This window comes from Haliotis rufescens, unplaced genomic scaffold (assembly GCF_023055435.1).
Source record: "Haliotis rufescens isolate VD_foot unplaced genomic scaffold, xgHalRufe1.0.p SCAF_7, whole genome shotgun sequence".
NCBI classification, from domain to species: domain Eukaryota; kingdom Metazoa; phylum Mollusca; class Gastropoda; order Lepetellida; family Haliotidae; genus Haliotis; species Haliotis rufescens.
This window is the reverse complement of record NW_025964361.1, coordinates 12,569,985-12,594,270: the sequence shown is the minus strand read 5'-3', so window position 1 is coordinate 12,594,270 and position 24,286 is coordinate 12,569,985. Positions and strand designations below refer to the sequence as shown.

General features: G+C 38.8%; 1 protein-coding gene across 1 annotated transcript in view; it reads left to right on the top strand.

Annotated features, from left to right (window-relative positions):
- LOC124141900 (zinc finger protein mnm-2-like) overlaps nucleotides 1-24,286 on the top strand; it is a 69,102-nt gene that overhangs the window by 7,375 nt on the left and 37,441 nt on the right. Inside the window, exon 3 of the mRNA XM_046510093.2 lies at nucleotides 253-292. Within this exon, the coding sequence (XP_046366049.1) occupies nucleotides 253-292 (40 nt within the window). The remainder of the gene's footprint in view (nucleotides 1-252; nucleotides 293-24,286) is intronic.

Here is a 24,286-nt window from a genome sequence, read left to right as displayed (position 1 = left end):
ATCTGTCATCAGCCTGATGAGGTATACGTATGTACTAATGAACTACCTATTTGAATTGATACGGAGTGGTGGGAACCCATATGCATGACAAAGCCCCCAAGTAGGAATCAGTAATTACCTGATTCATGTCTAAAGACTAAAACATCTTGAAATCTTTTACAAGTTTTGTTGCTTTTCATTGTAAGTTACTTGTATTATGATGACAGTGCTGATATTGACCCTTTGAATAAACCATGTTGTTGTCTATTTCAGCTCTGAAGGAACTGACCCAAATGCTCAAGTCAACAACACTGTAAGTTGATCAATGACTCTCTGTTCTTCGTGGATAAACTTACATGTAGATACAAGGTGTTTGTTGATATGCAGCTACCACAGATAGTCCGTTACATCCCCGTACTTGCCGTAAAAGGCGACTATGCTTGTCGTAAGAGTCGACTAAAGGGATTGGGTGGTCAAGCTCGCTGACTTGGTTAAAGCATGTCATCGATCCCAATTGCGTGGATCGATGCTCATAATATCAATCACTGGTTTGTCTGGTCCAGACTCGATTATTTAGAGACCGCCGTCATATAGCTGGAATATTGCTGAGTGCGGCATAAAACAACAAATCAACCAACCATTACATCAGTTATAGACCCGTGAAGATCTGGGCTAAAATAAAATCAATTAATCTTCAGCAATCCATGCTTGTCGTAACAGGCTTGCTGACTTGGTTGATGCCTGTTATTGTATCCCAATTGCGTGGATCGATGCTCATAATATCAATCACTGGATTGTCTGGTCCAGACTCGATTATTTAGAGACCGCCGTCATATAGCTGGAATATTGCTGAGTGCGGCATAAAACAACAAATCAACCAACCATTACATCAGTTATAGACCCGTGAAGATCTGGGCTAAAATAAAATCAATTAATCTTCAGCAACCCATGCTTGTCGTAACAGGCTTGCTGACTTGGTTGATGCATGTTATTGTATCCCAATTGTGTAGATCGATGCTCATAATGTCAATCACTGGATTGTCTGGCCCAGGCTTGATTATTTACAGATGGCTGTTATATTGGTTGAATATTGTGAGTGCGGCTTTAAACAAATAAACACTTTAACACCGTGAGTTCTGACTGTAATGTCAGGTATTTTGATTCACAGGAGTCAACACTAGTGGCATCATTAATTGGAAATTTGAGTATCGATACATCCTCTCAGAAATATCTTGATATATTGATATGCCGATAAATATTACAATTCATTATTCTGTATGTGCATAGATAAATATACCCATGTACACCTGCAATTAATAAATGCTAACATGCTAGCTATGAACTGGGCAGATCCATCAAATGTTGGAATTGAATTTTCTGCTTTCTTATCGTCCACTGTTACCATGGTAATCTAATGTGTAAACATTTCTGTGATGATTAATTATTCATTTTGTATTACAATTCATACATTGCATTAATACAGCTTTGTCAGTACAATTTTACTGATACAATGCCACCCCTAGCTATTATGCACCTTGACCCCAAAGTCTGCAGCTGAATTCAGATGGGTCCAAATCTCATTTTGATGTCCAGTGTATATTTCTAGGTTTGTCAGCACCAAAGTGGTGAACCTCTAAGACTTAGTGCATGTATTTAACCTAGTAGGATACGTCTTATTCAAACGAGGGGACATGGGTGCTTGTGGGATTTACATGTAGTGGTGAACGTCTGAGACCTACATCGCTTCAGCCTTCCCCCCCACATTGAGCTGACACACCGTGATATAAATAGAATACTGTTCAAAGCGGTTTTAAACCAAACTCACTCTCTCACTCTTATTCATACATCTTCCCAAGTCAAGGGGGTTAACTGACTGTAAAAGTCCAGTTTCCACCTTTGCCGAACTAGGCTGGAATTTCTTGGCTTGATTGTAGGGCCACCAGGGACTATTACGAGTTATGTCCCTTCTATATCCCTCCTATTGACCAATCAGATTCCACCTCACATATCACTTGCATTTGATTCAAACAAAATGTCAGCGCCCGGTCAAGATGATCTGATCGATAATTAAAATCGTTTTTGTAATATAGAGGGTCCAATATAGAAAACCCTCCATAATTGCAGCCTAGTTTGGCAAGGTTTGAAACTGGACTTTATAGTCAGGTAAAGCCCTTGCCTCAGGAAGATGTATTCATATGTCATGAGAACAGACTCAAGAATGGGCCAGTGTGAAAAGTTATTTCATTGCACCGGAGGCTCTTTTCACCTCATTTAACTGTATGAGTTTTCACCCCATTAAGCTTCAAATATTGACAGCAAGGGGATCCCACATCCTAAGGGACAGTCTATAGATTTCATGCGCAGAGAAACCTTGATAATGCCTGCGATGGTTAATCTTCTCTTGTAGTCTCCCATGTGCTCAGTGAACCCAAACATCTGTAGTCCTCAGCTCAACCCACTATGATGTGACTTTATAGCAATTGTTGACAACTTATTATGCTTATATTGATATTAATGTATTGAATGTATAAAGGTGGATCTCTTATCAACATATTGTTTGGGAATTATAGGCTCGATGGCCTACGTTTGCGAAACTAAAACATACATAGTCCTCATCTCATTGAGGACTGGTGACATGCATTGCCAATGGTTGCAATATTTTGAGTTCAGTATGCTAAAGCTCCACACAAGCATCATCTACCCTACCATGAGGATAAGGAAGAATTCAGTGGACTGGTTCCTGATCGGTTATGTGCCAGACAGATTCTCTCTCCAACCTAGTTTTTGATGTTTACGGGTGTGGTTTTGAAAAGACCTGTTCTGTAGGTGGCAAATATATTGAACAAAAATATTTTCAGATGAAGTTTTTGTTCTACAAGACATTATGTTAATATGTTGCCATGTTTTTTAAATTGGTCTTGTCAGTCTCGCAGTTTAATAGAATGGATTCACTTTGTTTTGGGTGAAAAGTTTCAGCATAATATTTTTTGGTGGTTTTCATGTTTTATAACATCTGACTCTTCCATATTACTAAAATTTATCAGTCACAGCATAGCAAACTTCTTTTGAGTAGTATATATTCTCTAGTCCTTGATGTGTGTCACTAGCCTCATGCCAGCTGGCTAGTGACCCAGTTGAACAAGGTACTCAGCTAGTAATGCATACAGAAATAGGATTGTCAGTCATTGATTGTTTGGAAGATGGGTTCTCTTGAATAATGAGATAAGAATTTTATTTCCTTATATAAAATGAAATATATACTCACAGCCAAAAGAAATGCGAACCATAGAAACATATGGAGAGGTATGTATGTTTAGAAGAGATGTTGTCACAATTAATGACAAAACTAAAACTCAGTTAAGTGTTACCACAGAGTGTCTTTTTTCTTATCATGATATGCTGCATGTGATTTCCAAACTTTACCCGCTAATCCTGCACGAGACAAATGGTGCATCTCAAGTCATGAATCTATGACATCACATGTGATGCGTTCATGAGCGTTCACACAACATGACAATATTGTCGTTTGTGCATCGAAACAATCTAATATCTCTCATATATGAGTAATTCTTCATATATTAACCAACATGTATGGTATTCGAGTTTCTATTGTCGGTGAGTATATATATAGATATTGGTTTCCTGCTCATGTTAACATCATTTCAGTACTAGATCGTAAAGGACATTTGCTTCTTGAACATTTTGAAAGGCCTCTTTCATGTACAGATTTCACACAGATCAACTTGTCATTGTATTGCATGATATCAGTTTCTAACCTTTAGAATACCTGAGTTTCTTGACTACCTGAACTTAACTGTGTGAAGTGACTAATACTATAGTGACTTCAGTTTGTGGCTTTCCCCCAGATGTGAGTCTAGGCATCAGGTAACTTTCTCACAGACAGGTGGCAACGTGCTCTTGTTCTAAAAGGTAACTGTATAATGTTTCTTCTAGAAATTTGATGTTTAAATGTCTTAAGTTTAAGCATCATAGAAAGCTTGCTTGACAACGGTATAAGGATCTACACCGAAACGTCACCTTTCCAGTAAATTTATAAAGAAGTAATCCATAAATTATCTCTGCTTTGTCATCCGTCAACTTCTAAGAATTTGGTTTGGTCTGGTTTGTTGTTTAACACTCAGCAATATTCCAGCTATATGATGGCGGTCTGCAAATAATCAATTCTGGACCAGACAATCCAATGATTCATATCATGCGCATCGATCCACGCAACTTCTAAGTAATGCCTATTAAACAATTCATCTTAGAATAGCTCTTGAGGCCAATCTGCGTTTCGGGCAGTACATACTTATCCATTCTGCGAACACCTGGTGTCGACATTGATTTTCAGTGATCCATTCATAAAGCTTTCACTGCTATTTTGCCTGTTACACCCAATTGAATCTGCTTCGTCGGATTATCGAGACTGGTTGTTCTCTTGCGTTAATTTTGCACATGAATACTGAACATATGAAGGCAATTGTTGTAATTATAATGTCCAAACAAATCTGATACTTCAGCTCACCTGAACAGAAACATGTTTTCAGGCCAAAATAGCCACGAGAAAGGACTGAGGCAAACCCATATGTTTATCGTTCACAGTTCTACCGGGGTATCTTGCAATGCATTATACAGGGTTCAAATGCCATTTGTATGACTTTGGTTGCGTGTTTTGTAAGAGACTGTTGAGTATGCTGTACTTATTGCCAATGATATAAATACCACACAATGTTGTTGACAGCGGTGTTAGAGCTCAGTGTAGCGCTTGTATAACAAATAAATGGGTGTGGAAACACTGTGCCTGATTTGCTTGACCTGCTACAGTGAGGGAGTGACTTTCGTTAAAAACTGCTTTGAATCTCTTACATCACAGCATGTTTGCCTGATGTAGGAGAACAGGCTTTATTGATGCATGTCCTCACTGTTTACCACTTTTGTGAAATGAAGAATCAGACCTGAAAACATAATCAAGTTGAATCTGGAATTTAAACCTATGATCCTAGGTTTGTTGGCTGTGCCTTAGATGACTGGGCCTCCTGTGCCACCTGACTCTAGTGCAGACAGCCCAACATGTGTGCATATACTAAGATTAATGAATATTGCTATTTTGACATGCATCAAGAGATATTGATTGTTTATGGGTTGATATTGAAATATCAATATGACCACGTATTGGTCAAAGGTGCGAATTTTGCCAATTGTGTCTTTGAGCGTGTAAGTGCATGATAAAGAGTTTATCATTGATAGTCTCATTTCTGAATGGGGAAGCAAATGTGAAATTTGGCTTAAACACGGATTTGACACTGAGGACCAGCGAATTAAGGTTTCCATTAGTCCTTAAAAATATTGGAACGGGGTATAAAGGATTTATTCTGTCTCACAGAAATGCACATGCAGCCTGTATAGTGCTCGTGGCGGGGTATACGAGATTTATTCCCCCGCTGAGAAATTTATTACCCTCCAAGGCGGGTAAGACAGTATTTTATTAAGATCATGTGGACCAAAATATTTTTCTGACAAGTAGTTCAAGTGAACTCACAATTTACTTATGTCAGGACAAGTGACCACTGTTACCATTTCCATAGGCTTTCAGAATAAAAATGGGGTATAGTTATTTGGGGTTTAAGATCGTAGGGATTTACAAAATTCCCAGTTATCTTTGTGCTCACACTGTAAATTGCAATGCACCTTTTTATGATGTACAGCACAACTAAATTTCTGAAAAATGGGTGTGAAGCCCATTTCTTAGTCCTGCACCATGGCCGTGGAATATATTTATTTTATTAAAAAAGATAATCTAGAAATGCATACAAAAGCAAGTCTAGCCAGTTCAAGCTAGCTCTATTCTATTCTATTCTGAAATCAGCATAGGGAATTTTTATATATTTTTAGAGTCAAGAAGGATATTGTGTAATTTAAGATTTCAGAGACTAAATGTTAGTCTATCCATTTCTCTATTGCTAGAAGTGGCGTAAAACCGTACTCATTCACTCTGTTTGAAAAAGCAGAATCCTGGATCCGGTATATATATAGAAGGACATTACTCATTAACCATGGTAACAATATTTCATGAATCTGGGAATTTGTTAATCCAGACGTTGCCACTAAGAACAGTTGTGTCTGTGTTAAGACATGTAGGTAGAGTGTATAGGCGGCCTGCGAGGTCATTGTGTCATGAGCAGAAAACACTGGGCTGACAGTGAGAGCAGGCTGTGGGAGGACTTGGGCAATCATGGAGCTTTTTGTGTGAACCTAATCTGACTTGTACAGTCAAAGGAGACAAAAACAGTAGACAGGGAGCTTGAGCAATGTAATTGTGGGGACCGAATGTAACAGTGTGCAAGAGAGGTGTCAAGTCCTTGCTGCTGCCTCCAGCAGATATATTGGTGACAACATGTATGTAGACGTGGTGGAGTTTATCTCTCAGGTGGAGTTAAACCAATAACTGACACACACAGACATAGACAGAAACACACACATTCACGCACACTCACATACATTCATGCGCACGTAAGCCCTCACCCACAGAAACACACAGACATGCATAAACACACATTTACACATGCACGCATACATACACGCACGCACGCATGCACACACTCACAGAAACACACACACTAAGACACAGACACGTTCACAGACACACAGAGACACATACATACATACATACATACATACACACACAGCACATGCACTAAAAGTCACACAGACACATACACTCACACAGACACATACACTCACACAGACACATACACTCACACAGACACATACACACACACAGATTCCCACGCATCTGCAGCCATGCACACACAAACCTCTTCATAAACACCACCTCAGCAATCCCACACACGATGTACTTTAAATTATCACAACACACACAGAGAGATCTCACATGTTCAGATTAGATACACATCGCCGTGCCCACCTTATCAATACACCTTTGTTATTATATATCTGGCTCACCTACACTTCATGTTAGTTATATCAATTGAGAATTCTTGAACATCAAATATTCAGAGGGCAGTTTACAGACATTGTTTATTTGTTTACTCTAATTTATCAGTATGTTTATCGACAGTAAGAAAGGTATAAAGAAATCCTCCACAATCAATCACTCTTTTCAGGTCCAATAAATTTTATCGATACCAGTTTGAGAGGAGACATTGTCCCATTGACGACTACCTGGCACAAGGAAGTTGCACTTGATGGAAGCCTGCTGACATGCTGTGACGGGACACTCCCTACTGTTCCCCTGTCAACAGCTTTCAGACCCATCTGCCCTCAATTAGGGGTCAAATACATACATGACTTAGCATTCAAATCAAATGTTCAGTTTGTATTTCTTAAAATGGCCAAAACTTAAATTCGGCAGAAATATAAATAAATAAATTGAATCATGTTTTCTTTAAGATGTAATATTTGGTCATCATGATCGTGTTGATGTTCATTTATTTTTGTAAAAAAAGTATTCATTTCAAGATATTTGATTAAAAGACTTCATTTGTCTTTTTTGAGATGTGATGTTTGATCAAAATATTACTGAAGTTTGTATTTTTGTAAAAAAGCCCATTCATTTCAACAATGTTAAAGATATTTGATTAACAAACTTCAAATCAACATGCTTAAAAACTGTAAAACAAATTATTTTCATCAGATCTTTTTGTGAATTTTTATAATTTTATTTCAACATTGTATATGTGATCAAATAGTTATATCTTCAGGTATTTAGCATGTTTATCCAATAATGATGAAAAAGACTGATTATTAAAATAAGATGTGTGGACAGGAGTGAAATTAAATAAATTGATCTGCTCCAGTTGGAATTATTCAAGAAATATCTTTTCATAAAAAAATATTTATTGGATGAGTAGAATGTAATGTTTATGATAAGTAGGAACATAGCAATAATAATAATGAAAATTTTCTTGAATCAGATCTTTTTATCCCCACCCACTGTAAAAATATAATAAAGTTATTATTGGTGATAATGCATATATGTCATGTATACCATATGAAAATATATGTTATTAGAGACAAAATATGTCCTATATTTCATGTTAACACAACTTATTATAGGATTAATTAGATAAATGTGACATATCTGTTATCAAATTCCCCAGTGTTTAGGTTTTGGTTGCTGAAGTCTGCAATCATCCCAGTGACGATATGCCTTTGAGAGATAAGATTGTAAAAGTATCCCCATGTATTTTGAACATTGTCAAGTCACACCCTTTCTCTATTTCATCTGGGCTTCCTGCTGAAGCACTTCTGGTGTTGCTTGTGTACGAGGAAACGTTGGATTTTGGCAAACCTGCCCCACCCCCTAGAAACACCAAGCTTATTTGCCCTGCCGTGCCTTGGTAAACTCAGAGGTTGTGATTCGGGATAACCCATGATTAGTGAGTCGCTAGACAGGCAAGGATGAAGGGGACGCCCTTATTAACATAAGATCTCGTTGGTTTCGGAAGCTAGTGTTTGCCGGGCATTGGGCTTTAAATGTATATGAGATTAATTTGACATCTTAAGTGTTTCAGTAGTAATTAAGCTATATTTGCAAGATGGTGCCATCTATGTGTGATTTACTGTAATGAGATGTGTTATTTTGTGAAAATGGAATAAAAACAAAGAAATTTGGATGTTAGAAGAGAACGTTATTTATCACCCCAATGCTTGATCAGGCCAACACCCTGGACTGCGTGTCGTTGAAAGCTGCACTGTGTAGTTCCGATTGTCAAGACTTCGTAGACAAAACATCCTTCTTTCAGTTGTGGAATAGTCACGTTACGACTGTGAAATAGTATCAGAAGTTAATTCAAGTGTAGACAAGGTCACAGTATGATTGGTCAGTGACTTCAGTGACCGTCAGATGTGTTGAAGTTGGCTATAGAAACAGCACGGGAAGCTTTGGAAGTGAGTTACATAGATATTCATTTTTTCGTGCCAATTCATATATATATATATGTATATGGTTGTGTCACAAAATTGTAGCAGGGGATGATTCTTTGTACCAAGTGTTGAGTTTAATTATATAAATTGTCAGTGATTATTTGTCTGTTGTTATATTGATTCAGAATTTTACCTTGATTTAATGATCCTTCACGAAATATGAGGGTCCTATAAGGTGATCATATTTTGTAGTGTACTGTACTGTATGATTTGATAATTATGTAATTACAGGACCTGTATGTTTCTTGTCATGTGTTTGGTACAATGAATGCAATGTCCATTCTATACATTAGTGCATACTGGATGCACATTTGTGCAACGTGTCCAACCCTGATTCATGCTCTTTGGAATTTTTGTTAGTATAATAAGTATAGTTCTCCAAACCACAAGAATCAAGGCTTCATACTATAAGTTGTAGCAGGGTCATGAAGGGAACAAGGGGTTTTATGCATCCTGCGTTAGGTTTTATAGCACAAGCCATGTTTTAATATGACATTGTAAAATAATTCAAATAAATTCTAAATTGATAGAAAACAGCTGCTCGATTGAGCTGAGGTTAGCTAGCGCTATGTCACATGACATCCAGTGGCTCGGAAAAAGTGTGCGTCTTTTTGCTTTGAAGCTGGGTATAAAGGATTTATTCTGTCTCACAGAAATGCACATGCACCTGTAGTGCTCGTGGCGGGGTATACAAGATTTATTCCCTCGCTGAGAAATTTATTACTCTCCAAGGCGGGTGAGACAGTATTTTATCAAGATCATGTGGACCAATCAGATCTTATCATTCTCAAATATGTTTAGCTCACCTGACTGAAAGTCAAGCTGAAACTTTGTAGGAATGATCCCAGCTAGGGTGTCCCTAAAAACTGCTCACAGAATACAGATCTGATTTAAATATGGCCGTCATTATACTTCATAATTTGGTTTCCGTGCCGTGTTGCCCTTTTATTTCAGAGGTACTGATGATCATGTTGGTCTTGACATACCACTGATATTGTTTGATGAAAATAATGACTATGACTTCAACCTGATAAGTATATTCATAGTAAATGTGTGGATTATTTCATTTTTGCATGTCTCATATATTAATAATATGCATTTCTACAAGAAGTTTGGAGGCACAGGTGGCCCAGTTGTCTAAGGCGCCACGATTTGGTTTGCCCAGATTATGTTTCTACGTTTGTCAGCACCAAACCCGTGCTTGTGAGTTTCACCTAAGTGGTAAATGTTTGAGACCTGCATCACTTCAGGCTTTCCTCTCACATTAAGCTGACACACTGTGATATAACTGGAATACTGTTAAAAGCAGCTTTAAACCCAACTCACTCACTCACTCACTCACTCACTCACTAACTACAAGAAGTTGTACCATGTGTAAACTACTCAAAAGTATTGCCCTCAATTGTCACGTTGCTATGTTAACTAAAATTTTTTTCCAAAACCTTGTAAAATAATATTGCCCAAAACAGACCTAGACAATTGACAGTGACTCTCACTAGTAGTTCGATGCTTGCATGTTTATTCTTTAAAACTGCTCCAGAAATGTTATGTTCTTCAGATAATTGGCAGTTTTGCATCCAACATTTGGTCTTCATCGATAAGTTTTACAGTGTCTTTTGCATGTGGTTTACAAAGCAGCCAAACATAGCTGCCAATTTGCAAACCGGAATGATGATCAGATGGTTACCTTGGTTACAATGTCACATGGTACATTCTGTGTCATCATGCCGTGACAGAAGGAACATTGCTCATGCTGTAATCCACTGGTTTCTTTGGTCCAGATTTGGCCGCTCTAATAGTGCTGACTGTGGCATAAAACAACAGTCACTCACTCATTACATACCAGGTGACCCGTGAAGATCCGGGTCAGAATAGGTCTTCAGCAACCCATGTTTGCCATAAGAGGCGACTAACGGGATCAGGTGGTCAGGCTTGTTGACTTGGTTGATGTATGTCAGATCCTTATTTTGTGGATTGATGCTCAGGATGTCATTGACTGGATTGTGTGATCCAGACTTGATTGTTTACAGACCGCCGTCATATAGCTGGAATATTGCTGAGCGCAATAAAAAAACAAACATACCAGGTGATGACATTTCCGATCCCATCATAGGCCCCTTAACATTATGAACAACTTGCTGTGGCTAAATTTAATTCTTCTTCTCCGTTTCATGACTCAGTTTGCTTAATTTGTCCATGATTATGCTGAAACCTCTGTGGCGGTATAGGAGTGTCTATACTTCTTTGTAATTACAGTAATGCTATTTGCATTGAGAGTTCAATGAAATACAAATTGCCCAAACTGTACAAACATTCCGTCATGTACAAGAGGTAAAATTTGTTGTTTGGGACAGATTTCGGAAGTAATCAGGGGAGTGTCCCTGTGGATCCACCCTTATCAAAGTTTCCTTGGCTGTGTTATCAGCTCCTGGCCCTCTCTGCATTACCACATGGAACATTGGTGTGTCCACCTTCTCGGCGGAATGTCAGACCAGGATGCATGTCTCCACTCCTCAGCATCTCCGGTATTACTGTGATGTTGCTTCGAGACGGAGCAAACTTGGTCATTTGGGTCAGTTTGGCGGGTGGAGCTGCCTTGGGAGGAGTCTGTCACAGGCTTTGATGTTGATGGTTAGAGTTGCTGTAGCAGAGATACCGGTAGGTTGGGCATCTCTCGGCTTAGTTTGTTTGCAGTGTTGTAACCCTTTCTGTATTGTTATTACACATAGAGATGCTTTGTTTCGTCTTCTCAGTCTTTGCCAACTACTTTTGTGTCTAATTATTGTGTTATATTATGAATTTGTATAGTGCACTTTCCAATTTATAACAGCTCAAATGTGCTTAGAACATGATTGATCTTATTGTTTACCTGGTCAATGGATCAGTGAGCACTCGATGTTTACTCTCAGCTCTCAGAGTATCCAACCCAAGCAGCCTGTGGGTGCTAAACAGTTTCATTCGATGTCTTTGCTCCTGTGCAATAGATTTTGGTCTAAGCTTGTATGGACTTTAACAGCAAAGTAGCCTACTAAACCAAAATTTTAGTAGATTTGGTCACCAAGGCCCTGTTCAGTGCATGCCTCAGCCCTATCAGAAAGTGACTATCGGTATTCAGGGATCGGCTGACTTCTAATAATGCTGCCGGTCCTTCAGGAGTGCAGCATATGGTAGCTTCTTGGACTGGTGCAGACTTACCACAACTGCTCATTATTGGCTGGTCTGGTTTAAAAAAATGACAAATGAGGGTGCATACTACCCAAGTCTTAAAATGAACAATAACTGATGGAGGAACTGATTGAGGTTGACTTGTAAGGTGTCAGAATACAGGGGTGGGTCTGATGCCCTGCTCCCCTCCCTGGTTCCACCCGTGGCGTGGCGTGGCTAGCGTGGCGTGGCGTGGCGTACCTGTTGGTGCATAGGGTAGTATGGGTCATTAATCAATACACGAGTGACTTTTGTTTTGACTTTCAGGCATCTTCAAGATAATTACTGTGCTTCTTGCCGATTTTGCCCTGTGGGATTCTGGGTCTTGTAATCACCTGGCTTGGTGAGATTCTGGATCCAAAGCAACCTATGCTGGTCCTTAGCGGTGACATAATGATTGTTTTGTGTGTCATCAAACCTGACAGAGTGGATCGTTGCTCATAGTATCACTCACTGGATTATCTAGTTCTGTCTCAATTATTTACAGGCTACATTCATTATTATTGCTCATTCTGCCAGCGTTTAACTCCCCTTGATTGTATTCATTTGGTGAATCATTCAGCGGAGTTTTTCAGTTCTCTCATAAACACCCTCCCATGAAAACAAACCCAGGCACATCACCACAGCATGACTGTCCCTATTCCAAAACTATCCCTATTTCTCTTGTATAATTACATTTTCTTTTCTACTCTCCCTAAACCCGTTCATAGATATTATTTTTTAGGCATACACTTGCAAAGTAAATTACTTCCTTTTATCCTTTTATTCATATGTTTCTAGGTTTCAACTAAGCTCAAAATTGGGTCCACCAGACGGTCTAGCTAAGTCCCGAATAATATCGCCAGTTACGATGTGTTAAACCTATCACACAATTAGAGGTGAAATGTATACATTCATTACTTATATTCATTATATACAGGTAAATTGGGTACTCAGGTCGGGTGGGTACTGAGCAGGACCCTGGTACCCACTAGACTACTTGGACCTATGGTTAGTCACGAGATATATTGTTTAATGACAAAAGTTATCTAGAACTCTATGGTTACACTACAAGTCACCAATGTCCGCATTTCATTCTGACTATGCACACAATCCTTCTGACTTTCATATGTTTGAATAAAGATAAAGCTTCAGTCAAATTCAGTGTATGATTGACCAGATCATTCTATATGTGTATCTAAGTGCATTTTGCGAGGACTACGGTCAAACTAGTCCCAATCGGACATTTTGTACCCATCTGTTGAGACCTGTAGTGGGTACCCAGTTAGGGTCGGGTAATAGCGGGGTGGGTACCCGGGTAGTAAATTTGGACGTGTCCCAGACCTATTACATATCATCTACATCTGTTGTGTACATGAACTCGGTAGTCATAAATATTTCATACTTGATAAACTTATTTTGAATTAAAAGCACTGGCCTTTCATATTAAATTAGTACATCTTCCATCTCATTAAAATCAGATCTTAGTTTTCGCTACTGCTAAACAAAGATCTGAGGACATCCCATTACAGGTCACGTCAGAATGACCTCTCGCGAACTTTGACCGATCAATGAAATGACTGACAAGAAATTGACATTAGCCAATCAGAAGGCAGCTTTCTCGAGCTTTACGACACTAGTTTCAAACTGGCAACTACGCTTCGAAACATATTTTGACGTATTCTCGGTTAAAAAATTTAAAACTGATAAAAAGAACACTCTGGAATGGCTTACAGATGGCTTAGATTGTGTGGATATAATCATAAAACCTTAACTGTCGGAATACCCGCTGTTAAATACTTTGAGGTTGCATGATCAGAAAACACATTCCGTCTGTCACTTTCATGATCTGGTAAGCGATGCTCTGATTGGTTGGATGAAAGGTCGTTCTGACGTGACACATAATGGGATGTCCTCATATCTTTGTTTAGTGATAGCGAGAACTAAGATCTGATTTTAATGAGATTGGTACATTGTGTACGTTCTCTCTTTAATATGGAGGATGTTGGAGTAGCCTGATGGTTAAGGTTTTCCCTTTTCACGCCGAAAACCCGGGTTCGATTCCTCATTTATGGTGTCCCCAGCCGTGATATTGCTGGAATATTGCTGAAAGCAGGTTATAACCATACTCACTCATTTTAATGCATACCTGTGATGGTAATGTTACAAGGCACTAGGAATGGATTCTGGTGTATGCGATGACAACGCACTCAAACATATGATGTGTACGATCTGTTCTACAAACAGGAATTGCTCTGCAAAAGAAAACTATTTTCCTTCACACAAGCATGCGAATAGCATCAGCATCCAATGTGTGAGACTGCAAGATGTGTGAGGCGGTGCGACATGTGAGACGGTACATGCTGCACGTAATCCTGGCAGCTAATGGAGACAAGCAAGCATATTTTCTGGATGGGGAGGAAAAAAATCAGAACAAATATACTTCACCTTTTTTTTCAAAAATCCTTTTTGTGTCAGGTATAATAAGAAATTCTTCTAATCACAACACAAAAATACATTTTGTACCTCCTGAATGGTAAACCATGTTGCTTATATTGTAAGAAGGTCAAAAAGGACATTTCTATATCAAAAAGCACTGTTCAATCTGTAGAGAAAAGCTTGGATAGGGCAAGTTTGAAGACAAACATTCCAACAACACCTTACTAAAAGACATCTTTTGTATGGTGTGGTGGAGTAGTCTTGTGGTTAAAGCGTTCGCTTGTCGCGTGTTCGCTGAAGACCAGGGTTCGATTCCCACGTTGGTACAATGCATGAAGCACATTTATGATCTTCTGTGCCATGATTTTGCTGGTATTTTGCTAAAAGGAGCTTAAAACAATATTCTCTCACTGTTATTGATTGTGATCAAGCTAGAAATAACTGATTACCTAAATGACTTGGAGTTAATGTCTAGGTTTCACATTTGTCCTCACAAGCATGTGCTTGTCATACAACGTGATTAAATAGATCAGGATCGTTGTTCATAATATCAAGCACTCATGTAGCTGTACATAGATTAGATGACAACAACTGCTTCTGGATGAGAATCATGGTCCAGTGATCAATATCACGTTTTCAGTCCTGAAATACGTTACTCACTCACTCACTCACTCACTGACTGTTCATCCTAGTTTTAATACAGTGAGTTAGTGTATGCTTGACCTTCTCAACACCTTCTGACATCATCGGTTGACTCTCTGTGACATTTCCAAGGTGACCTTCAGAAGCCCTCAGCCCTAGTCCTGCTTCGTACTTGAATTATGTCCAGACTTATTTTGTGATAAGCACCAGAAGGTCGGTGGTTCGATCCCTTGGCTACGTTATACCTACAGACATTAAAAGATGACACTTGTTGTTACCCTGCCCCAGGGGATCAAACAAAGACTGGTTAGCAGAGAGGCAGTATAATGTGTCTGAGTACCATGCCTCACAGTGTCTCAGTGGCTTTGCAAAATTACTGGTCGGGACTTATATAAGTATAAGCAGCCACAAATACATACAGATGCATGCATGTCGCTATAAACATTGAAAGCGATGTTAAACCCCATTTCACCTTTCATCATAATAAACACAGTGTTCATGAGTCGCTTGTAAAATGTCGGGATGGAAAAGGTTATAATGTCCACTCCTCTTTATGGTCATGATCTTATCTTAAAAGTTTTAGCACAAATGACTGGCCACCAAGTGGCTGTAAACGTGACTTGATTTTAGGTCTAGCGACAAGTCACCTCTTGGCACCTTGTGAAACGTACAGTGGCAGTTCATAATCGTTTTCCATGAAGACATTATCTTCATCATAGTGGCACAGAGCACTGAAGATGCGTGTCTGATTGCTAATATGCAATCAAAATGTCATGCTGAGAGTTTGAGTGAAGGAAAACTTGAGCCTTATGTCTTACGAAAAGGACTAGTTCTACGCCATGACTGTGGAAAAAAATGTTTTCCTACTAAAAGCCAAGGCAATCCTGGATCAGATTAAACCAAATTTAGTTTTCTTGATTCCACAGCAGCCACAGTTAGCCAACACAAATGAAAATCGGGTGGTCACGCTGACAACCTCAGTTAAACTGCGTCTGTGGTGTAGTGGGTGATTTGCCCAGAGAATGGAAGGTCCAGGGTTCGATCCTGTCCCCATCATACCAAAAGATGTTAACAGATGGTATTTGTTGTTATCCAGCCTGATGCACAGCATTAAGGGGATGAAACAAGGACTGGTCAGCTTGGAGTTTGTATAATATGTTAGAGTTGGGTATCCATGTTAAACTGTGGCTAGCACCATAACACTGACACTTGCTAGGAACAGCAGCTGTTCCTGTAGACATGCATGCACATCCCTTATTAGTGCAGTTATTTTTAATGTGCTGTTAAACCCCATTTCACCTCATTGTACCTCACCTTAAACAACATATTATTTTGACAACTGGTATTAATCATTTCCTTTTTTGTGATTCTTTTGAAAAAAGCTGAATTAGGTCAATTTGTAAAATTTTGAACTTGGAGGCCTGAATGTTTTCATGTAGTGATCTGGTTTGAGTTTTTGATTCGATACCCGAAACAACAGCATGAGGGTTGATTTGTTAGGTGAAACAGAAACTAAGCTTACACGTTGGCAGGATGTGAGGATGAGAGAAGGTTATAAATTATCAAACAAAATATGTCAAACAATGTATTGTTTGAACTGTGGTCACTGATGTGGGTATCACTCATCAGTCGCTGTACAATAAACTCATCATGAAGTGGTAGGTCCCAGGCTAGCAACACAAACTGGTCATGGTTATTCTGAACAACACAAACTGGTCATGGTTTTCTGAACAACACAAACTGGTCATGGTTATTCTGAACAACACAAACTGGTCATGGTTATTCTGAACAACACAAACTGGTCATGGTTATTCTGAACAACACAAACTGGTCATGGTTATTCTGAACAACACAAACTGGTCATGGTTATTCTGAACAACACAAACTGGTCATGGTTATTCTGAACAACACAAACTGGTCATGGTTATTCTGAACAACACAAACTGGTCATGGTTATTCTGAACAACACAAACTGGTCATGGTTATTCTGAACAACACAAACTGGTCATGGTTATTCTGAACAACACAAACTGGTCATGGTTATTCTGAACAACACAAACTGGTCATGGTTATTCTGAACAACACAAACTGGTCATGGTTATTCTGAACAACACAAACTGGTCATGGTTATTCTGAACAACACAAACTGGTCATGGTTATTCTGAACAACACAAACTGGTCATGGTTATTCTGAACAACACAAACTGGTCATGGTTATTCTGAACAACACAAACTGGTCATGGTTATTCTGAACAACACAAACTGGTCATGGTTATTCTGAACAACACAAACTGGTCATGGTTATTCTGAACAACACAAACTGGTCATGGTTATTCTGAACAACACAAACTGGTCATGGTTATTCTGAACAACACAAACTGGTCATGGTTATTCTGAACAACACAAATGTTGTTTTCCCATCTTTCTTTTTTCTCATTGTTATGTATTGTAATCACCCAGTCAGATTTCAGGGTAGAATTGGTCACCGGCAACTAGGGCTGTTACGATTCACTCGCGTATTCGGTGAATCGAACCGTATTCATTCATGAATTGAATTTGTTATTCATGGCCACTAGAATCAAATATTTATGAATATGCAAGCATATGCATTTACATAAAAAAAATACCCATAAGAACGTATTTTATGCATAGATTTCTTCATAAGACAACAATCTTATGCTATTTAATTTGACAGTATTGTGGTCACTGGTCATTGTTGCATTTGAGCAGATACTATAGTACCCGGATAAATGCAGTATATAATTTAATAATATATTTAATAATATATTAAAAAAAACAAACCATGTCAAATAATTCATGTTGTTGTTGCCTCACTGAACATGCTGAATATGACATATGATACATCAACTGCTGACTTGTTATTGTATTCGTGAATTATTATTCGTATTTGTTACCCTATATTCATGATACAAATCGTATTCGCCTCATAGTGTATTCGTTGCCGCCCTACCGGCAACCTATGCTAATCGTTAGAGGTAGCTTAATGGATCGGATGGTCAGATTCTGTGATTTGGTTGATGGCTTGTCATCGTACCCGACAAAGTGGATTGTCACTGGATTTTCTGGTCCGTTTTATATTTGTGTTACAGTCATGGCTGATGAAGAAATTATTACATTTAATTGTAAATCATCATCTCTAGCAATGTTTTATGAAGCCGAACTAGGTTGGAATAATGGAGTTATATTTTGGCTCGATTAATGAGTGTATGCATAGTCCAATTTAAATCACTAAACGAAAATCAACATGCAGATTTCAGTCAATTGCAGGATTTGCAAAGCATGTTTACTGTCAACGAAGCGAGAGCCAATATTTTCCAAATCTTTTCATGTTTTCAGTCAAGGTGCACACGTGATTTGATGTACTTTGGGAAAGTAAGACCCATTTTGTTACAATATAGATCTTGATTATCGATCAGATCGTCTTGACTATAACTCCGCCATTATGTTTGAAGAAAATGCAGGTAATTTCTGGTGGAGGTGGAATCTGATTGGTCAATAGGAGGGACATAGAAGGGACAAAACTCGTAATAGCCTCTGGTGGCACTATGGTTGAGCCCAGAAATTCCGACCTAGTTTGGTAAAGGTGGAAAGTGGACTTTTGCAGTCAGTTAAGTCCCTTGTCTCGGGAAGATGTGTCAATCCTGATTGAATTTAATTTGGATATTTTCATAATAGTGACATTATAATGTCATACTAATAATGTTACCTGAAATAGAATTCATGATGTTAACAGCCCTTATTATAATCAATTTGAGTTTCTATGTACTTCTGTCAGATCTAATTACTGTCAAATGACAACATATGCAGGACATTAGAAATGTACATTTGTAGAATTGGTGTAGGTGTGAATATCCTTCCTGGTACAACCTGGAATCCCATTGTTGCTAAGCATCTGTGTCAGACAGTGTAGTGTTGTTGAATGAGGATGTGTCAGTCATGCTACGAGGATGTGGATATGATTCCTGTGACGCACCTTATGACAAAAATAATTTTCTGTTTTTACAGTAGCCATTGTAAATTAGAGATATACAAAGCTTTAATAGATCCATGAGTTATTGGATGTGTTAAGCATTGATATACTTTCGACTTATTTTGTGTTAGAAAATCTTGGTGCTGATATATTTCTTATCCATTACAGTTAGGAAGCTTTCTGCTTTATCAGGTGAAAATTTTGTTGAAGAAGTGAAAGATGATCAGTAGTGGTGGGAGGATACACTGATGCATCAGTGGATCGCGATATCTTACTTCACAATACAAGTATTGATCACAGTCGCACACTAAGTAAAAAATATCGATTCATACTTTAATGGCTGTTACACCAAACACTAATTAGTAGTGAAAATTAGCAGAGAAAAAGTAAACATTTTCATCCATTGTGCCATACTTGACACTGCCCACTGTAAATCGTCAGTGTGCCAGGTATACACTATTCTGTGTATGAAAAGGATGGCTTATGCACTGCAGATAAGAGCACATACAAGTAGATACGTGCGGCGGTCGGGTAGCCTAGTGGTTAAAGCGTTCACTCGTCACACTGAAGATCCAGGTTCAATTCCCGACATGGGTACAATGTGTGAAGCCCGTTTCTGGTGTCCCCCGCCGTGATATTGCAGGAATATTGCTAAAAGCGGCGTAAAACCAAACTCACTCACTCACTACAAGTACATACGTATCAGATCGTGAACAAGGTATCGAGATACATATTGTATCACATAGTTGGTGTATTGTCCCAGCCCTAATGATCAGATAAATACATGCTGTCGGAGTATGAAAGTACACTAAGACAACCAGGCAAAGTCTTAGAGTTAGTTCTTTGAGGAGTTAAATAGGGGGCAGTGGGGAAGCCTTATAAGTGTTTAAAGCACTACATCAAAGGCCCATGTTTGATTTCTCCACGTGGGTGCATCATATTGTTGTAATATTGCTAAAAGCCACGTAAAACTATACTCTACTTAGCCAACCAGGGTTCTACACAGCCACACTACTGCTGAAGAGATTCTTGTTAACTACCCTTGGTCCACAGTCACATGCCTTTTTACCAGTCTGGATCTTTGATTAGTGCCATGTGGGAACCCAGTCATCTAAGGCGCAGCAATTCGCTGTGCAGAGTTGCATCCCTTAGGCACGCCAAAAACTTATGATTGTGGGTTTGAATCTCGGTTCGCCCCAATTATGTTTCTAGGTTTGTCAGCACCATACCCGTGCTCGTGGGTTTCACCGCAGTGGTAAACGTCGGAGACCTGGATCACTTCGGGCTTTCCTCCCACATTAAGCTGACACGCCGCAATAAAACTGGAATACTGTTAAAAGCGGCGATAAACCCAACTCACTCACTCACTCACTCAGCAACTATGGGAAGAGGAGACTAAATGAATCAGCTGTTGAGGCTTGGTGACTTGGTTCAATGCATTTGGTTAGCATTTTCCAAATGCATGGATCAATGCTCATGACATCAATCACTGGATTTTCTGGCCCAGACTTGATTATTGACATCCAACTGTCATATAGCTGGAATATTACACAGTGCAGTGTTAAACAACAAACAAACAAACACAAGCCTTGTCTCCCTAGGATAATCTACACTATTCAGTTACTGGTGGTAAATTAATTCTATTTGTACTGGTAGAAATTAAGGGTCTGAGAGTCATTCATATTTGAGCTGGTATTATTGTATTTATTCAAAGGAACCCCTTTAGTAGGACATTTTGTGAAGACTTGCATCTTTATTTTCAGACAAAGCACAAATGAACAAAGAAAAAAACAACCCATTCTTTTCATGACTGCATGCATGCTTATATAAAGGCACTGAACACTGACTGCTGTGTCACAGCTCTGGCTTATTACACGGGATGCTCCACATTCATCCCTGGAAGCGTGTCAGCCTCTTCATAAATAACATTCATTGAAATCATTCAACCGTATTGATTATTAGTGATGGGCATAAAGGAGTATCTTCTTCTGCTGTGTATGCTATTTGACAATTAAATTCTAGTGAATTATATCTGTACATAGGATGTGGAGTACAATAGGCATAGTTTATTCTTTGAACCCAGGTTCATGTAGCCTGACAGGACGACACTGAACCTCAGCCTCCACCTCTGCCTCAGCCTCCGCCTCAGCCATTAGGACTATTATTGAAATTGAAATATCAATATATCGAAACAATGTGTCAAATCACAGAACCAGGCTTCCAGGTTCGGATTAGTTTCAACCTATCTTGGTCTAGCCTGTCTCACAGTCCATATTATTTTCCCTTCTGCCCATCCCTTACTGTAATGCTACAGCCCTAAGTGAAGCAAGTCTAGATTTTCCACTGGTTCTGAATCTCACATCTCAATTTAAATGTTGTTGCTTGTTTCGATCAAAATTCTATGTTTTCAGAGACTAAGCGTTAGTCTGGTGCTGGTTGTGCGAGGTGAGGTAAAGGCTCAGGCTAGTCACACTGGATGACTGGGTTGATAGTGTGTCATTGTACCTGACGACGTGGATCCTTGTTAATAATTGTAATCATGGCTTGTATGGTCCAGACATGATTATTTCCAGGCTGCTATCACATAGCTGGAATATTGTGGCATTGAACAACAGACACACATACAAATCACAGAATGAGAAATACAAATTTACTTAAAATGCTTTGAAAATAATTATTACGTGGCCAACTTGAATCCACTGTTTTGTCAACAGTTGTCTACACATGCTAAAGCAGTGCCTCAAGTGATCGAGCTAACTTGTTTTTAGCTGAAAATGGATGACAACTTACAGTGTTGGGAGCTGTGAAGTTTAATCACATTATGCCGACTACCATTGTGATTTACTGATCAAACTCACTGTAGTCTGTCATTAGGGATAGAGTATATATAGTCTGCAGTCCTGAGATGACGGACATTCTCAGTCAGCTTCTTGCTTCCTCTCAAACTCCATTTGTGTTACATAAACCACTAGTCTGAAAAGAATTGTAGGCAGGGTTGATTTATTTCATGGTGTCTCCGACTTTTGTTGACAATTACATCTTTTCCAAAATGGCTGAATGGATGGAAGTTATATTGGAAGTCTAGCACCAATTTCTTCATGGCATTAGGAAAATGGAAGACAGTTCTTACTTTGAAACTGTTGAGTTTGTTATCTCAGGAGCCACAAGGGTTGGATGCTAATCTTTAAGAAGATAGGTAGCCGTGGAATGGCGTTCAGACTGGTTCAAAGATTCCTGGTTTAGCTTTTGATAGATAGAAGTCTCAAATCTAATTCAGAGGACGTTAACAAAACTTGTCTTCACAAGGCACTGGCAGATGAAATTATATATGTAACTGATGTTAAATCACCATTGACTATTAAACATTTGTGTCAGTATCAGCATTGACAGAGAACACTTGCCATCATGGACAATATTCCAAAAATAACAGACAATTTCTCTGAAAGGGTTGTTTAGTCTGTCTTACAGACCCTGATACAAATATATCAAATATAGCCCACGCAAGTCTATAATGTTTGTCGACCCGTGAAGATTCCGGGGTAGAATAGGTCTTCAGCAACCCATGCTTGCCGTAAAAGGTGACTATGCTTGTCGTAAAAGGCGACTTACAGGATCGGGTGGTCAGGCTCGCTGACTTGGTTGATGCATGTCATCGATCCCAACTGCGTGGATCGATGCTCATGATATTAATCACTGGATTGTCTGGTCCAGACTCAATTATTTACAGACCGCCGTCCTATAGCTGGAATATTGCTGAGTGCGGCGTTAAACAACAAACCAACCAACCAACTATAATGTTTGTCAAGTCTAGATTACTGCAGTATCAGGAAATGAAGAGAGTCTCCCCGCCCAACAAGGGGGATATATAAACGGACTCTGTCCGTCTGTCTGTACGTCCGTCATGTTTCGTTTCTGGAGCATAACTCAGGAACCGTTCAATTTTTTTTCATCAAGATTTGCAGGTCTGTCAAGTACATGCTGAACTGGTGCCTTTTGCTATTTAGAAATTTTAGAAATTTTTATTTTTTACGTTTCCATGGCAACAAGATGGACTTAGGTTCTGTGAGGGTAGGGTTCGTTTCCAGAGCATAACTCATAAACCGTTCAATATTTTTTAATCAAACTTTGCAGGTCTGTCAGGTACATGCTGAACTGGTGCCTTTTGCTACTTAGAAATTTTAGAAATTTTTATTTTTTACGTTTCCATGGCAGCAAGATGGAACTAGGTTCCAAACTCTTCTTTTTTTTACAATTTCAATGACAAGTTCCACCTCGGTTAAAAAATGTTAGGGTTTGTTTAGATTTAATTATGTCATAAATTCTGCAACAGGGGCGGGGGATATAGCCCCGTTAGTGGCAAACTCTTGTTATATTTTCATTAAGATAATTGAACAACTGTTTTTTTCTGTACGATATGTTCATTTCAGAGACCAGATGTTAGTCTAAGGGTTGTTCTACACTTGCTTTTATGCAGTGAAACTTTTCATTGATGTATTTATCCCAAGTGGTCCTGGCCACATCTCCCCATGCACACTATACAAACCCCAGCCCTCACACCCTACACACTCTGCTGGAGCTTACTGGATCATTAATGTCTACTGGTAATCTCCAGAATTTGTTTTTATTATTGTAATTATCTTTATAACTTAGGTGGCATGGAGCCCAGAGATCTCTTTATTTTAAGAAATTTAACATATCTAGCCTGCTAGAAATGTAAACTTTTTCACACTTCTATTGGATGTTTTGGACATTTAAACAACACTGTCTGTGCCATGCTAGTCAGGCAATGCCCTTTCTGGATGTTTGTTTGGGAGCATTTTGTTTTCACAGCAAGTCCACAATGCCATGTGTGTTGGCCTGTTTCATATTGATGTCTTCATTGATTCCTTAACAATGTCAGAAACTGTCCTATTGTTTACAGCTGAGCTATATTAAGAATCGTTGTTGTTTTAATTAGGATTGCAAGAAGAAGTTTTTTTTGTTTTAACAATTAGTAATCATGAATAATTGTTCTCAAATATATACATTGATATGTTCATAGGACAAATGAGTTGGACAAGGAGAGGTGCCAGTTCAAGGCATCCAGCTTTCCACTTAATTTGTCTG